The sequence below is a fragment of the Pristis pectinata genome, unplaced genomic scaffold, assembly GCF_009764475.1.
Source record: "Pristis pectinata isolate sPriPec2 unplaced genomic scaffold, sPriPec2.1.pri scaffold_174_arrow_ctg1, whole genome shotgun sequence".
In the NCBI taxonomy this organism is placed as follows: Eukaryota; Metazoa; Chordata; class Chondrichthyes; order Rhinopristiformes; family Pristidae; genus Pristis; species Pristis pectinata.
Genome location: NW_026262507.1, coordinates 1 through 18,337, shown reverse-complemented (window position 1 = coordinate 18,337; position 18,337 = coordinate 1). Strand labels below are relative to the sequence as shown.

The 18,337-nt window shown below is 53.0% G+C and overlaps 1 protein-coding gene across 1 annotated transcript in view; it reads right to left on the bottom strand.

Annotated features, from left to right (window-relative positions):
- psme2 (proteasome activator subunit 2) overlaps window positions 1-18,187 on the bottom strand; it is a gene marked incomplete at its 5' end in the record, with an annotated part of 41,924 nt that extends 23,737 nt beyond the window's left edge. The window contains one exon of the mRNA XM_052009881.1: window positions 17,894-18,187. Coding sequence (XP_051865841.1) covers window positions 17,894-18,187 — 294 coding nt within the window. The remainder of the gene's footprint in view (window positions 1-17,893) is intronic.
- Window positions 18,188-18,337: the final 150 nt, after the last annotated feature.

Below are 18,337 nucleotides of genomic sequence, written 5' to 3'. Positions count from 1 at the left end.
AGAGAGAGGGAGAGAGAGGGAGAGAGAGGGAGAGAGAGGGAGAGAGAGAGAGAGAACAGTACAGTGCAGTGCAGCACAGTACAGGCCCTTCAGCCCGCAATGTTGTGTTGACCTAGATAAACCTACCCCACAATCAATCTAACCCTTCCTTCCTACACAGCCCATAACCCTCCATTTTTCTTACATCATGTGCCTATCCAAGAGCCTTTTAAATGTCCCTGTTGTATCAGCCTCTACTCCCCCCCACCCCCGGCAGTGCGTTCCAGGCACCCACCACTCTCTGTGTAAAACACCTCCCTCTGACATCTCCCCTAAACTTTCCTCCATTCACCTTAAACGGATGTCCTCTGGTATTGGCCATTGCCGCCCCGGGGAAAGGTGCTGGCTGTCCACCCTACCTATGTCCCTCATAATCTTATACACCTCTATCAAGTCGCCTCTCATCCTGCGTCGCTCCAAAGGGAAAAGCCCTTGCTCGTTCAACCTTTCCTCATAATCCAGGCAGCATCCTGGTAAATCTCCTCTGCACCCTCTCTAAAGCTTCTCCATCCTTCCTATAATGAGGTGACCAGAACTGAACACAGTACTCCAAGTGTGGTCTAACCAGAGTTCTATAGAGCTGCAACATCACCTCACAGTTCTTGAACTCAATACCCTGACTAATGAAGACCAGCACACCATACACCTTCTTAACCACCCTATCAACGTGAGAGAGAGAGAAAGAGAGAGAGAGAGAGAGAGAGAGAGAGAGACAGAGACAGAGAGAGAGCACTGACAGCCAGTCTATGTCTCTACGGGTGAAGCACAATCGTTGTGACTGTCACTTTACAATCCACGCATGGATTTCTGGAGCAATCTGTGGTGTCCACTTTGTCGTTACCCTGTACCGGAGAGCAGGTATATCTGTGGGCGGCCACGTCTCGAGTGCCCTCGGTGTGGCAGATACTTCGGAACCAAGCAGTGGAGCTCATCGGTGATTGAGGCGTCGTATTGGTTCCATCGTGGAACTTGTGGGATTCGTAAACTCCTTCTCTCTACGTTCTACTCTCCATTCTAACGTGGTTTTCAGAAACCCTTGCTCGTCGTTTTACTTCGTGACTTGCTGAACTGAACTGGTTTGCCATCATAAAACTTCGAGAACTATTCCTAGACTGGGTGACTTGGGAACTAGCCACACACACAATTTGGTTTAGTTTGATCGATATCTAATATCTCATATTTTCTGTTCTCTTATTATCACAAGTAGTTATTAATAAATAGATTTTAACGTGGAAACCTGGCTCGTTGTGTTTCTATGGTTGCTGGTACGTAACACTTGAATGTTTAAATGTCTGTCTAAATGCCTCTTAAACAGATTAACTTCTCCTGCAGTGCATTCCAGATATCAACTATTCTCTGTGCAATCAAAGATTTTGACCATCTACCCTACGTATTGGTATTGGTTTATTATTGTCACTTGTACTGAGGTACAGTGAAAATCTTGTCTTGCATACTGACCGTACAGGTCAATTCATGACACAGTGCAGTTACATTGGGTTAGTACAGAGTGCATTGAGGTAGTACAGGTAAAAACAATAACAGTACAGAGTAAAGTGTCCCAGCTACAGAGAAAGTGCAGTGCAATAAGCTGCAAGGTCACAACAAGGTAGATCGTGAGGTCAAGAGTCCATCTCATCGTACAAGGGAACCATTCAATGGTCTTATCACATATACCTCTCAGAATAAACCAGCTCATCCCTCAGCCTCCTTCGCTCCAGGGAAAACAGTCCCGGCCTGTCCAATCTCTCCCCGTAACCAAAGTCCTCCAATCCAGGCAACATCCCAGTGAATCTCCTCTGCAGCCTCAGCAGCGCAAACATATCCAGCCCAGTTTTGAACCTACATTTAGTTAATGATGCAAATTTAAATCCTTTAACTCTCAAAGCAGGATTCAAACTCCAGATCAAATTCTCCAAGACTCCGGAGTAGCCAAGGCGAGGTCGTCTGATCACAAGCCTGGGTCTACCCAACCCCCTCAGTGTGGGCCTCTGCATCAGACAGGTGAATGAGCCCAAGACCTGGTCTCAGTCACCTGACCCTGGACCATAGGCCGGGAGGTAACTGAGGGCGCCCAGCCTGGGTTGCTTACCAGGCCTGAGCCTGGTCACCCGGTCACAAGCCAGGACCCGGGTATGGTCAATCAACCCTGTCCTGGGTCCAATTATCTGGTCTTGGGAGCTGATCGCTGACTTCAGGAAATGGGGTGGTGCACCTGCTCCTGTCTACGTGAACGGTGCTGAGGTCAAGAGGGTTGAGAGCTTCATGTTCCTAGGAGTGAACATCACCAATAGCCTGTCCTGGTCCAACCACATAGACGCCAATGACCAAGAAAGCTCACCAGCGCCTCTACTTCCTCAGGAGGCTAAAGAAATTTGGCATGTCCCCTTTGACCCTCACCAACTTTTATCGATGCACCACAGAAAGCATCCTATCTGGATGCATCACGGCTTGGTACGGCAACTGCTCTGGCTGGGACCGCAAGAAACTGCAGAGAGTTGTGGACACAGCCCAGCGCATCATGAAAACCAGCCTCCCCTCCGCGGACTCTGTCTACACTTCCCGCTGCCTCGATAAAGCAGCCGGCATAATCAAAGACCCCCACCCACCCCGGACATTCTCTCTTCTCCCCTCTCCCATCAGGCAGAAGATACAAAAGCCTGAAAGCACGTACCACCAGGCTCATGGACAGCTTCTATCCCACTGTTATATTGAACAGACCTCTTGTACGATGAGATGGACTCTTGACCTCACAATCTACCTCGTTGTGACCTTGCACTTTATTTTCTGCCTGCACTGCACTTTCTCTGTAACTGGAACACTTTATTCTGCATTCTGATATTGCTTTTCCCTTGTTCTACCTCAATGTACTGATGTAACGAAATGATCTGTATGGACGGCACGCAAAACCAAGTTTTTCACTGTACCTCAGTACACGTGACAATAATAAACCAATTTACACTTCGAAGCCTAGCACTGGTCACTCAACATTAGGCCCAGGCACTGGACCTTGTACATGGTGCCTGATCCTGGGGTCTGGACCTGCTCACCTGCCCCAGGCCTGTACCTGTTCACATGACCCCATCACCTGAGCAATGACACAAGGCCCGGTCTCCTGACCACAAGATACAAGGGCAGAACTAGGCCATTTGGCCCATCGAGTCCGCTCCGTCATTCAATCGTGGCTGATTTTCTCTTCTCAACCCCACTCTCCCGCCTTCTCCCTGTGACTCTTCACCACCCCCCCCACCCGATTGAGAACCCGACAATCTCTGCCTTAAATACACCCAATGACTTGGCCTCCACGGCCCTCAACGAATTCCACAGATTCATCGCCCTCCGGCTGAAGAAATTCCTCCTCATCTTCGTTCTAAAGCTACGTCCCTTTATTCTGAGGCTGTGCCCTCGAATCCTGGACTCCCCCACTGATGGGAACATCCTCTCCACGTCCACTGTATCCAGGCCTTTCAGTACACGGGAGGTTTCTCCCCTCTCATCCTTCTGAACTCCATCGAGTACAGGCCCAGAGACGTCAAACGCTCCTCGTACGTTAAGCCTTTCATTCCCTGGATCGTTCTTGCAAACCTCCTCTGGACCCTCTCCAGGGGCCCAGCACGTCCTTCCTGAGATACGGGGCCCAGAACTGCTCACAATGTGGTCGGACCAACGCCTTGTAAAGCCTCGGCCGTACACCCCTGCTCTTAAGTTCTAGTCCTCTCAAAGTCCCAGATGTGGCCTTGATCACTCAGTCCTGGGCCCGGTCTTGGTCCCCTGACCCTGGTCTTGGTCCCCTGACCATGATCTAGGTCACCTGACCCCAATCTTGGCCGCCTGACCCCGATCTTGGCCGCCTGACCCCGATCTTGGCCACCTGACCCTGGATCTGAGCAAAGTTCTGGGGTCAGGTGACCAAAACCATGGGCTTAAGTTGAGCAAGGGCAGGTCACGTGATAACATGCTGGCACCACATCACCTGACCACCACCCCTCCCCCCCCCCCCCCCCCCCGTCACCCAATCCTGTACCCGGGCCCGGTCACCTGACCACATTCACGCCACCCTGCACCCTGTGTCTGGGTCTCATCACCTGACCCCAGTCCCCCCCACAACCCCCCAACACACCCATAAGACAGAGGAGCAGAATCAGGCCATTCCGCCCATCGAGTCTGCTCCGCCATTCGGTCGTGGCTGATTTTATTTTCAACCGCATTCTCCCCATAACCCTTAACCCCCTCACCAATCAACAACCTACCCACCTTCGCCTTAAATACCCCCCAATGACTTGACCTCCACAGCCCTCTGTGGCAACGAATTCCACAGATTCACTGCCCTCTGGCTGAAGAAATTCCTCCTCATCTCAGTTTTATAGGGACGTCCCTTTATTCTGAGGCTGTGCCCTCGGATCCTAGACTCTCCCCTTGGATCCTGGACCCTCCCCTCGGTTCCTGGACCCTCCCCTCGGTTCCTAGACACTCCACTCGGATCCTGGACCCTCCCCTCGGATCCCCCCTCGGATTCTAGACCCTCCCCTCGGTTCCTAGACCCTCCTCTTATTTCCTCGGTTCCTAGACCTCCCCTCGGATCCTAGACACTCCCCTCGGTTCCTGGACCCTCCCCTCGGTTCCTAGACCCTCCCCTTAGATCCTCGGTTCCTAGACCTCCCCTCGGATCCTAGACACTCCCCTCAGATCCTGGACCCTCCCCTCGGATCCCCCCTCGGATTCTAGACCCTCCCCTCGGATCCTGGACCCTCCCCTCGGATCCCCCCTCGGATTCTAGACCCTCCCCTCGGATTCTAGACCCTCCCCTCGGATCCTAGACCCTCCCCTTAGATCCTGGACCTTCCCCTCGGTTCCTGGACCCTCCCCTCGGTTCCTGGACCCTCCCCTCGGATCCTAGACACTCCCCTCGGATCCTAGACACTCCCCTCGGTTCCTGGACCCTCCCCTCGGATCCCCCCTCGGATCCTAGATGCTCCCCTCGGTTCCTGGAACCTCCCCTTGGATCCTTGACTCCGCTCAGGATCCTAGACCCTCCCCTCGGATCCTAGACCCTGCCCCGGGCCTGTGTTGGGTCACCAACACCCCTCCCCAGCCTGGGCTTGTGCTATCAAATTGGTCAGATGAAGAGGCCCAGGGCCTGGGGTCGGAGCAGGTGCCTGAGCCTGGGCCATTTGGTCCAGTGGTAGGAGCAGTGTGCCTGCCGTCTGTCCCCAGGGTTACCAAAGCCTCGGCCTACTGGGGAGGCTCCCGGCTCGAGCTGGGGGGTGGGGGGAAGGGCAGGGTCCTGAGCCCAACACCAGCTGGGCACAAGACTGGGTTCCATCCGCTGGCAGGGCTGGGGGAGGTGAGGTGAGGTGGGTGGAAGGGGGGGGAAGACAACGCCCTCAAAGAGAGATCACAGTTTGGTTTCTCTTTCACGCCGAGACCTTGGCCCGTTGCCAGCTCAGCGACTCAGGCCTCGAGACACCTGATCATCAGGGCGACTGTCCTGCCCCCCCCCCCCCCCCCGAACAGCCCCAGGTCCACCCAGGGGAGGGGGCGTCGGGGTCGGAGTAAGAATCTCTGGGACCAGCTGGGCAGGAGTGGGCTGGGATGGGCTGGGATGGGCTGGGATCCTCTCGTTTCCAGGAGGACGTGCGACCCAGTTCCCAGGATCCTTGGAGGATCTTCTCACCCACCAGATCTCTCCTCCATCTGAACTCCCCCCCCCCCACCCACCCAACCCCACACCACCTCGCCCTCACTCACTCTCCGCGGTCCCTCGCTGAATCCTCCCTCTCATTGAGGGGCTGAATGGCCTCTTCCTGTTCCCGTGCACGAGGCCGAACAGGCTGAACGGCTTCGGTTGCCCATCGCCACCGCAGCTGCCTTTCCCGCCTCACCCTCCCGTCTCTCCCTCGCCCCCATCACCCTCCCCAGCTGCCTTTCCCCCCCACCCACTCCCTCCCCCCATCTCCCATCACCCTCCCTCTCCATCTCCCCCCTCTCCTCTCCGTCTCCCCCCTCCCTCCCCCTCCCCCTCTCTTCCCCTGTCTCACTCCCTTTCTCCCCCTCTCCCCCTCCCCCTTCTCTCCCCGTCTCCCCTTTCTCTCCCCCCTCTCTCCCCTCATCCCCGTCCCCCTCTCTCTCCCCCTCCCCCCTCTCCCCGTCTCCCCCACTCTCCCCCGTCTCCCCCTCTCCCCCTCCCCCTCTCCCCATCTCCCCCTCTCTCTCCCCCGTCTCCCCCTCTCTCTCCCCCGTCTCCCCCCTCTCCCCCTCCCCCTCCTCTCCCCGTCTCCCCCCTCTCCCCCTCCCCCTTCTCTCCCCGTCTCCCCCCTCTCCCCCTCCCCCTTCTCTCCCCGTCTCCCCCTCTCTCTCCCCATCTCCCCTCTCTCTCCCCCCTCTCTCCCCTCCCCCTCTCTCGTCCCCTCTCTCCCCCCTCCCCCTTCTCTCCCCCCTCCCCCTCTCTCCCTCGTCCCCTCTCTCTCCCCCGTCTCCCCCCCTCTCCCCGTCTCCCCCCTCTCTCCCCGCCTCCCCCCTCTCCCTGCCTCCCCCCTCTCCCTGCCTCCCCCCTCTCTCTCTCCCCTCATCCCCCTCCCCCCTCCGTCGTCCCCTCTCTCTCTCCTCTCCCTCCCTCTCCCCCGCCTCCCCCCTCCCCTTCTCTCCCTGTCTCCCCTCTCTCTCCTCCCCCTCCCCCTCTCTCCCTCGTCCCTCTCTCCCTCATCCCCTCTCTCTCCCCCATCTCACCCCGCCTCCCCCCTCTCCCCCTCCCCCTTCTCTCCCCCTCTCTCTCTCCCCGTCTCCCCCTCTCGCTCTCCCCCATCTCCCCCTCCCTCTCCCCATCTCCCTCCCTCTCGCCCCCCTCCCTCCCTCTCTCTCCCCCGTCTCCCCCCCCCTCTCCCCCCACCCTCTCCCCCCCTCTCTCTCTCTTTCTCTCCTTTCCTACTTTCTCTTTCGATCTTACAACGTGCCCGTCCTTCGGTTTTCTCCCTCGTCCCGGCTCAGCGTTCCCCTCCCTCTGCTTTCAGTTCTCCCTCATTAACCTCCCTCAGTCCCTCCCTCCCTCTGCCTGCCTTCCATGCCGCTCCCCCCCCCCTCCACCGACACACCGCCGGCCGTCTCTCGCGCCCGCTCACCGCGGCCTGCATCGCCTGATCGACCCCAAGCACCGACGCCATGGCTCGATCCCCTCCCGCACTTGACTGACGCCCGCTCCGACCCGCAGACTCCCGAACACCGAACCGACTGACTGCAGGAAAAAAACCCCTTCCCTTCCCGGCAAATCTCTTTCACTTTCCATTGCTCGGCTCCTCCTCCCTGCCTGACGGCTCTCCCTCAGAAGCAGGAGGAGCTCTCCTGCTTCACCTCCTCTCTGGGGAGTGTCCCTCAATCGCCCGACTCTCGCCCGCCAGCCCGAGGAGGTGAGGCAGGGACTGTGGGTGGGAGAGGGGGAGGCGGCGAGCTCCCGAACCCCTCACTCCCTTTCCTTTTTTTTAAACCAAAATAAACTTTGTGGTTAAGAAGGCATATGGTGTATTGTCCTTCATCAACCGTGGAATTGAATTTAGGAGCCGGGAGGTAATGTTGCAGCTGTATAGGTCCCTGGTCAGACCCCACTTGGAGTACTGTGCTCAGTTCTGGTCACCTCACTACAGGAAGGATGTGGAAGCCACAGAGAGGGTGCAGAGGAGATTTACAAGGATGCTGCCTGGATTGGGGAGCATGCCTTACGAAAGCAGGTTGAGGGAACTCGGCCTTTTCTCCTTGGAGCGACGGAGGATGAGGGGGGACCTGATAGAGGTGTATAAGGTGACGAGAGGCATTGATCGGGTGGATAGTCAGAGGCTTTTCCCCAGGGCTGAAATGGTGGTCACAAGAGGACATAGGTTTAAGGTGCTGGGGAGCAGGTACAGAGGAGAGGTCAGGGGTAAGTTTTTTACTCAGAGAGTGGTGAGTGTGGGGAATGGGCTGCCGGCAACGGTGGTGGAAGCCGGGTACCATAGGGTCTTTTAACAGATTTTTGGATCGGTTCATGAAGCTGAGAAAAATAGAGGGCTGTGGGTAAGCCCGGTAATTTCTAAGGTAGGGACATGTTCGGCACAGCTTTGTGGGCCAAAGGGCCTGAATTGTGCTGCAGGTTTTCTATGTTTCTATATACAATTATAAAACAGTGCAAGCCTTTACATTCTTGTACGGATCAATCATTAGTGTTACCTTTTTATATAAAGAACACAGCACCGATGCCACTTGTGTGGCTCCTTGGGGTGCGACCTTAATCCCGTATTTACAATATTTAGGGGCTTTCTCCCTGACCCTGCCCCTCCCTCTCCAGCGGCAGAAGAACCCTAAACTGTCGTCCTTTCCCCACCGAGCCCTCGCGTTGGCTGCGCCCAGCTTCAGTCCGTCCCTCAGCACGTACTCCTGCAGCCTGGAATGTACCAGTCAGCAGCATTTCCCTACGGACATCTCGCAGTGCTGGGAGACCGACAAGTTTCGGGCAGGCCAAAGGGCGCCTTTCACCGAGTTGATGACCTTCCAGCAGCAGATGATGTCCGTCTCTGTGTGTGTCCCCGGGAACAGCCCGTAGATCAGAGAATCCTCTGTTACGCTGCTGCTGGGGATGAACCGTGACAAGGACCCTTGCATCTTTCGCCACACCCTCCTCGCAAACCTACAGCCCACAAAGAGGTGGGCGACCGTCTCGTCCCCAGCACAGTCCTCCCGGGGGCAACACACACTGGGAGTAAGGTGCCGACCATACAGGAAGGATCTGACGGGGAGGGCCCCTCTCACCAGCAGCCAAGCGAGGTCTTGGTGCTTGTTGGTGAGTTCTGGCGATGAGACATTTTGCCAGATGGTCTGGACAGTCTGCTCAGGGAACCACCCCACAATATACACCGAGTCCTTCTCCTGCAGTGTCTGCAGGATGTTCCGTGCTGACCACTGCCTGATGGACTTGTCGTCAAAGGTGTTCCTGCCCCGTCCCCTGTCTCCCCACCCCCGGGGTTCCAAGTGTAATCGCCTGTAGCGGTTAGCGTAACGCTATTACAGCACCAGCGACCCAGCCGCTGTCTGTAAGGAGTTTGTACGTTCTCCCCGTGTGTCTGCGCGGGTTTCCTCCGGGTGCTCCGGTTTCCTCCCACATTCCAAAGACGTACGGGTTAGGAAGTTGTGGGGGTGCTATGTTGGCGCCGGAAGTGTGGAGACACTTGCGGGCTGCCCCCCAGACACTCTACGCAAAACGATGCATTTCACTGTGTGTTTCGATGTACATGTGACTAATAAAGAGATCTTAAATCTTATCTCAATACCAAACTGCACGACATATGCCAGTGACAATAAACCTGATTCTGATACGTGCACAGGTACAGTGAAAAACTTACTTGCAGCAGCATCACAGGCACATAGCAGCGTTCACACAAATAAATTAAACACAAATTATACACAGTTTTTACAAGAAAAAGCACAATTAGAACTAAAAAAAATGAAGTCCAATAGAGTGGAAAGCAGTCATAGTGCTGCTATACTGGGGTAGTGATTAGGGTTGTGCAAGTTGGTTCATAAACCGAATGATTGAAAGGGTGCAGAGGAGATTTACAAGGACGCTGCCTGGATTGGGGAGCATGCCTTATAAAAGCAGGTTGAGGGAACTCAGCCTTTTATCCTTGGAGCGACGGAGGATGAGGGGGGGCCTGATAGAGGTGTATGAGAGGCATTGATCGGGTAGATAGTCAGAGGCTTTTCCCCAGGGCTGAAATGGTGGCCACAAGAGGACCTGTTTGTCCCACTGCCGTCTGGCAAGCAGTACCGGAGCATCCGGGCCAGAACTACTAGACTGTACAACAGTTTTTTCCCCCAGGGCTGTTGGGCTCCTGAATACCCTGGTAGACAAATGCCGCGTCAAAAGCCCTGGTTTGCACAACGGCGTGTAAGAACTTTGGCCGCTGCTGAACATGTTTATACAATGAGTACAACACACTGAGCTTGAATTTCTCTTCGTCCAACTCGGTTTTGCACTAACTCTGCACTGAATTTGTATTTTGTATATACCATTTTTTTTGCACTATTTGGATGAACTATATTTTTTGATTTTTTGTTTTTTATCTGTGTTTACTGTATGTCTTCTGTCCTACGTACGTCCTCTGTTGTGTGAGTCTGGGGGGAAACGACATTTCGTTCCGCCGTGTTTTTATAGCACATGGGGGAATGACGATAAGGTAACTTGAACTTGAACTTGGTGTAACAGGCCCAAGAGGGTCTGAACAGCCTGGCTGGCCTCTGTTGGTGCATTTTCGTCCGGCTGGAAAAATGCAACTTAGAGATGGTCCCTAAAGCTGGGCCTCACAGATTGAGGAAGTAGGAAAAATTGTTTGAACTGCCGGAGTTTCCGGAGGTCAGGGGTGAAAGAGCAGGGTTTGGGGAGTGAACTTGGGGAGCAACCTGTCTGCCCCCTCATCCGCACCCCCCTCTCCCCTCCACACCCCTGTGGCTGCCCCAAGTATCTGTCCCCTGACACAAGAATCCCCTTTCACAAGCCTGTGATCCGGGCTGTGGGGTGGGAGAGGGAAGGGAATCGGGAAACCTTCCACTTCCCAGACCTGGGAGGCTTGGGATCCCACCTGCTGGGGATTCCCAGACCGAACATGCAAGCATGGTGGTGCAGTGGTTAGATCTCCTGCCTCAAAGCTGCAGAGACGTGTGTGTGTGTCTGGTGTGTATGTGTCAAATCCAGCAAATAATCTGACACTTTACCCCCAACGCCCCTGTCTCAATAGGAACAGCTTCCCCACTGGTGATCCCAACGTGCAGATCTTGTGAAAACAAGACCTTAGTGGGGGAGAAGAGACACACCCAGAGACCAGTCCACAGTAGTGCAAGGAGTGGTCCGCAGTGTACCACTGATGAGGTAGGGTTAGGGTCGTGCAGGGTTCAAGAACTGAATGGTTTGAAGGGAAGTCGTTGTTCCTATTGAGACAGGGGCGTTGGGGGTAAAGTGTCAGATTATTTGCTGGATTTGACACATACACACCAGACACACACACACACACACACACACATCTCTGCAGCTTTGAGGCAGGAGATCTAACCACTGCACCACCATGCTTGCATGTTCGGTCTGGGAATCCCCAGCAGGTGGGATCCCAAGCCTCCCAGGGGCGTTGGGGGTAAAGTCGTTGTTCCTGAACACTGCACGACCCTAACCCAGTGGGGACTTCAGGCTTCTGTACCTCCCGCCCCGATGGGAGCTGCGAGACGAGGGCACGAGCCGCACGTCGGGATCACCAGGTGGGGAAGCTGTTCCTATCGGGGCAGGGGCATGGTGGGGTGGGGGGGGGGGGGGTAAAGTTCCAGATTATCTGCTGGATTTGAACAGCAGCCTGGATGGGATTCGAACTCGGCTCTCTGGGTCACCTGTTCTGGGTTGGGGGGAGGGTGCAACGGTCAGTGCTGCTGCCTCACAGCCCCAGAGACCCGGCTACTCAAGTTCGACCCTGACCTGCAGCCGATTAACCCGCCGACCTCGCACGTCTTCGGGACGTGGGAGGGAACCGGAGCCCCCCGGGGGGAAACCCAAGGGGTCACAGGGAGAGCGTGCAGACTGCAGACTACACACACACACACACACACACACACACCTTAGAGGCAGTATCCCTTCTTCCTGGAACCATTCCAGTAAATCCCCATCAGTACCTTCCCTGGGATTTTCCCATCCTTTCGAAAGCATAATGACCAGAACTGGTCACGGAGTCATAGTTGTCCAGCACAGCAACAGGCCCTTCGGCCCATCACATATATGCCGACCCTTTCCCCCACCTACACCGATCCCATTTGCCCAGATTAGGACCAAATCAAAGGCACTTGCAAATTTCTCCAGATGTACGGCGGAGAGCATTCTGACTGGTCGCATCACCGCCTGGTATGGAGGCTCCAATGCGCAGGATCGCAAGGGGCTGCGGAGGGTTGTAGACTCAGCCCAGCTCCATCACGGGTACAACCCTCCCCACCGTCGAGGACACCTTCAAGAGGCGGTGCCTCAAGGCAGCAGCATCCATCTTGAAGGACCCTCACCACCCGGGACGTGCCCTCTTCTCGTTACTACCATCGGGGAGGAGATAGAGGACGGGTACAGGGATAACATCACAGTGTGTTTCGATGTACATGTGACTAATAAAGAGATCTAAACTATAACATGTTAAAACTTAGAAAAAATTAGGAGAGGCACTGTTGATCCTTCGCTTAAATTTGAGTAAGTCTGGAATCCATTTATTCAATATTTCCATACGATATGAACAGACCTTTTTCGAATCCCCTTCAATAACCTTTGAATATACAGGAGCAGAGCTGATGACACAAGGACGTGTTTTTTTTAAAATCCAAGAAATATGTCCTTTTTTTTCTTTGAAGTTTTTGGTTTATTTTTGTTCAATATTATATATTTTTTTGATTTGGGGGTTTTCTCTTCATATAATTAAATTTCTTTTCAATTTTTTTTTCCCCATCATGTACATTTAGCAAGACTGCGGGAGGTCTAACTTATATAGTTTACTCCTTGTGAGTATAAATATTAACTGTCATTTACTGTTATCCCGATCTCCTTGTATCATATAATTATTAATGTTATGTACAATTTGAATTAATTTGAAATTCAATAAAAAAATTGAAAAATAACTTGCCTCACAAATCTCCTTTAAACTTACCCCCCACCATAAACCTCTGCCCCCCTAGTATTTGACATTTGCACCTCAGAAGAAAGACTCTATCTACCCGATCTATGCCTCTCACGATTTCACTGCACTTACTCTGTAGCTGTGACACTTTACTCTGTACTGTTATTGTTTTTACCTGCACTACCTCAATGCACTCTGCACTGACTCAATGTAACTGCCCTGTGTAATGAATTGACCTGTACCATCGGTATGCAAGACACGTTTTTCACTGTACCTCGGTACAAGTGACAATAATAAACCAATACCAATACAATGACCAAGTCAAACACCACCAAGCAGTCAGCATAATCACAGACCCCATCCACCCGGGACATTCTCTCTTCTCCCCTCTCCCATCAGGCAGAAGATACAGGACCCTGAGGGCACATACCACCAGGCTCAAGGACAGCTTCTACCCCACTGTGATAAGACTATTGAACGGTTCCCTTATACGATGAGATGGACCCTGACCTCACGATCTACCTTGTTGTGACCTTGCACCTTATTGCACTGCACTTTCTCTGTAGCTGTGACACTTTACTCTGTACTGTTATTGTTGTTACCTGTACTACATCAATGCACTCTGTACTGACTCAATATAACTGCACTGTGTAATGAATTGACCTGTACGATCGGTATGCAGGACACGTTTTTCACTGTACCTCGGTACAAGTGACAATAATAAACCAATACACTTCTATCAGGTCACCTCTCAGCCTCCAACATTCCACAAAAGAGAATCCAAGTTTACTCAACCTCCCCTTACAGCTCACGCTCTCCAACCCAGGCAGCATCCTGGTGACCCTCCTCTGCACCCTCTCCAACGCCTCCACGTCCTTCCTGTAACGGGTCGACCGGAACTGCACACCAAACGTGGCCTAGCCACAAGATCACAAGACAAGACAAAGGAACAGAAGTAGGCCATTCGGCCCATCGAGTCTGCTCCATGAGCTGAACTACAACTATTCCTTTCCAGTTCCAATTCCCGGTCTTATCCCCATATCCCTTCATACCCTGACTAATTAGATACCTATCAATCTCCTCCTTAAACGCCCCCAATGATCGGGCCTCCACAGCTGTATGTGGCAAAATACCCTCTGGCTGAAGAAATTTCTCCTCATTTCTGTTTTAAACCGGTACCCTCTAATTCTAAGACTGTGCCCTCTAGTCCTGGACTCACCCACCAAGGGAAACAGCTTGGCCACATCCACTCTGTCCAGTCCTTTCAACATTTTAAATGTTTCTATAAGGTCCCCTCTCATTCTTCTGTACTCCAATGACTACAGTCCAAGAGCCGACAAATGCTCCTCGTACGTAAGCCCTTTCATTCCGGGAATCATCCTCGTAAATCTTCTCTGAACCCTCTCCAACATCAGCACATCCTTCCTAAGATATGGGACCCAAAACTGCACACAGTATTCCAAATGAGGCCTCACCAGTGCCCCGTAGAGCCTCATCAACACCTCCTGACTTTTATACGTTATACCTCCCGAAATGAATGCCAACTTAGCATTTGCTTTCCTTACCGCCGATCCGACCTGGTGGCTAACCTTTAGAGTATCCTGTATTGACGACCCCCAAGTCCCTTTGCACTTTTGTACTTTGAATTTTCTCCCCATCTGGATAATAATCTGCCCGTTTATTTCTGTTTCCAAAGAGTACAACGGCATATTTCTCAACATTGAATCTCACCTGCCATTTCCTTGCCCATACTCCTAAACTATCTTGGTATTGTTATTGATTTATTATTGTCACTTGTACTGAGGTACAGTGAAAACTTGTCTTACAAACCGATCGTACAGGTCAATTCATTACACTGTGCAGTTACATTGAGTTAGTACAGAGTGCATTGAGGTAGTACAGGTAAGAACAATAACAGTACAGAGTAAAGTGTCACAGCTACAGAGAAAGTGCAGTGCAATAAGGTGCAAGGTCACAACAAGGTAGATTGTGAGGTCAGACTCCATCTCATCGTATAAGGGAACCGTTCAATAGTCTTATCACAGTGGGGTAGAAGCTGTCCTTGAGCCTGGTGGTACGTGCCCTCGGGCTCCTGTATCTTCTACCCAATGGAAGAGGAGAGAAGAGAGAATGACCCGGGTGGGTGGGGTCTTTGATTATGCCGGCTGCTTCACCAAGACAGCGAGAGGTAAAGACAGAGTCCAAGGAGGGGAGGCTGGTGTCCGTGATGTGCTGGGCTGTGCCCACAACTCTCTGCAGTTTCTTGTGGTCCTGGGCAGAGCAGTTGCCGTACCAAGCCGTGATACATCCAGATAGGATGCTTTCTGTGGTGCATTGGTAAAAGTTGGTGAGAGTCAAAGGGGACAAACCAAATTTCTTTCGCCTCCTGAGGAAGTAGAGGCGCTGGTGAGCTTTCTTGGCCGTGGCATCTACGTGATTTGACCCGGACAGGCTGTTGGTGATGTTCACTCCCAGGAACTTGAAGCTGTCAACCCCATCTAAGTCTCTCTGCAACCTTCCTGTTTCTTTAATACTCCCTACTCCTCCACCTAGCTTGGTGTCGTCTGCAAACTTAGCCACAAAACCATTTACTCCATAATCTAAATCATTGTAGTACAATGTAAAAAGAAGTGGCCCTAACACCAAAGTTTTATACAGCTGCAGTTGACATCAAAGCTTCAGATTATTGATTTCGCAGCCGCTTTTGGGATCTCGCTATGTGCACATTGCATAAAAGCAAAGTCAGGTTTTTTTCCCAGATCAATGAGAGGTTGCCTCTGGTGGCCCACAGCCTCGTTCGATGCCACCGAACCAGATTTGTTTCGTCACCCTCACTTGGCTGTCCCTGGGATCCAGTCCCATAGAAGGGTCCTGACCCCGAAACGTTGACCACCTGATTTTCTCCACGGATGCTGCCTGGCCTGCTGAGTTCCTCCAGCATCATCGTGTTTTCCATCCAGATTCCAGCATCTGCCGTCCTTTGTTTCTCTGTTCCTAGGATCTCGATCGTGTACATGATGCACAGAACGGGTGCATGGTAGGCGTGAGAGCAGGAGGATCTCCTCGCTGACCACGGTGGCGGTGGAGCCTCTCGACCCATGTCAGTTCACTTGGCCGTCGCCATGCAGCTGCTGTTTTGTTTTGGGATCTTGCTGTGCGCATGAATTGTCAACCCTTCACCGTGATGGGGCTGGGGGTTTGGGAAGGACGGGGAAGAAATAAAACCATCCCCCCACCCCCCCCCCCCAACATCTCACCAATAAACTTCCTCCTTCCCTCAGGGGCCACTGGATGATCTACATCAATGGTGCTAAAGTCCAGAGGGTTGAGAGCTTCCAAGTTCCTGGGAGTGAACATCACCAACAGCCTGTCCTGGTCAAATCACATAGATGGCACAGCCAAGAAAGCTCACCAGCACCTCTACTTTCCCAGGAGGCTAAAGAAATTTGGTTTGTCCCCTTTGACTCTCACCAACTTTTACCAATGTACCACAGAAAGCATCCTATCCGGATGCATCACGGCTTGGTACGGCAACTGGTCTGCCTGGGACCGCAAGAAACTGCAGAGAGTTGTGGACACAGCCCAGCACGTCACAGAAATCAGCCTCCCCTCCTTGGACCTCTCGCTTTACCTCTCGCTGTCTTGGTGAAGCCATAATGAAAGACCCCACCCACCCGGGTCATTCTCTCTTCTCTCCTCTTCCATCGGGTAGAAGATACAGGAGCCTGAGGGCACGTACCATCAGGCTCAAGGACAGCTTGTACTCCACTGTGATAAGACTATTGAACGGTTCCCTTATACCAATGAGATGGACTCTGACCTCACGATCTACCTTGTTGTGGCCTTGCACCTTATTGCACTGCACTTTCTCTGTAGCTGTGACACTTTACCCTGTACTGTTATTGTTTTTACCTGTACTACCTTAATGCACTCTGTACTAACTCCACGTAACTGCACTGTGTAATGAATTGACCTGTACGATCGGTGTGCAAGACAAGTTTTTCACTGTACCTCAGTACAGTGATGGATGTACTAAGTGACAATAATAAACCAACACCATCCATCATCAAGAATCCCCACCATCCAGGCCGTGCCATCTTCTCACAGCTACCATCAGGCAGGAGGTACAGAAGCCTGAAGTCCAACACCACCAGGTTAAAGAACAGCTATGTCTCTTCAACTATCAAAGACCCCTCCCACCCGGGACATTCTCTCTTCTCCCCCCTCCCATTGGGTAGAAGACACAAAAGCCTGAAAGCGCATACCACCAGGCTCAAGGACAGCTTCTATCCCGCTGTTAAACTATTGAACGGTCCCCTAGTACAATAAAATGGACTTTTGACCCCACAATCTACCACATTATGACCTTGCACCTTATTGTCTGCCTGCACTGCACTTTCTCTGTAGCTGTGACACTTTGTACTGTCATTGTTTTTACCTGTACTACCTCAATGCACTCTGTACTAACTCAATGTAACTGCACTGTGCAATGAATTGACCTGTACAATGGGTATGCAAGATTTTCACTGTACCTCGGTACAAGTGACAACAATTAACCAACACCAATCCTGATCTCTTTGTATTATGTGTATAATTACCGATGTTATAAGACTATTGAGTGGTCCCCTGGTGCAATAAAATGGACTTTCGACCCCACAATCTACCACATTATGACCTTGCACCTTATTGCACTGCACTTTCTCTGTAGCTGTGACACTTTACCCTGTACTGTTACTGTTTTTACCTGCACTACATCAATGCACTCTGTACTAGCTCAATGCACTGTGTAATGAATTGACCTGTATGATCAGTTTGCAAGACAAGGTTTTCACTGGACCTCGGTACAAGTGACAATAATACAATTTCATCTTTTTTTCTAATGTTTTCCCAGGGTTTCAGGGTGAAACCCCCCTCCATCTCTCCCTGCCCTGCCCTGCCCTGCCCTATCCCTGGGCTCCTATCACAGCGCCTCACTGCAACTGCGGGACATCCCTGTGGGAGGACTCGCCCGGTCCTCCCGCCGGTCCCTCTTTCCTCTTGCTGGCGCCACTCAAGCCACTTGTTGGCGGCTCCTCCCTTCTAACCAATCACCAGCCGGCGCTTGACCCGCCTCCCGCCCTTGTCTGCTGATGGACACCGGCAGCGACCAATGGGGAGGCGGCGGGCTGCCCTCCGACGGCGCGACTCGCCAGGCGGGATGATTGACGTACCTGCCGACCGCTCAGCAGAGCCGGAAGGTGGGCGGGCGACCGCACTCGGCCAATCGCTGCGCTCGCCGGGCTGCCGGTCGGAGGATCAAAATGGCCGCTCTCCCCTCCGGTGGTTGCTAGGCGGCCATTTTGTGGAGCGGCGAAGATCCGGATTCTCCGCGCCGGGATCCTGCGGCGAAGGCGACCCGAAGTGAGTCGGAGGAGGAGCGGCTGAACCTCCCGGTGCAGACCCCAACTCAGCCCGCTCTTCTCCCGCCCCCTCCCTCGCGATTGGCTGCTGTTGCGACCGACCAATCAAAGCCCAGGCTGCCTGAAACCCCGCCCAGACTCTTGTCCAATCGCCGCCGGCCTTCCGCCGTCACTCACTTCGTGCGGGCCAATCGGGCAAGGAAGGTGCGTGTCAAGGGGAATAAACGACCAATCAGCGCGCCTGAGGTGCGGGGT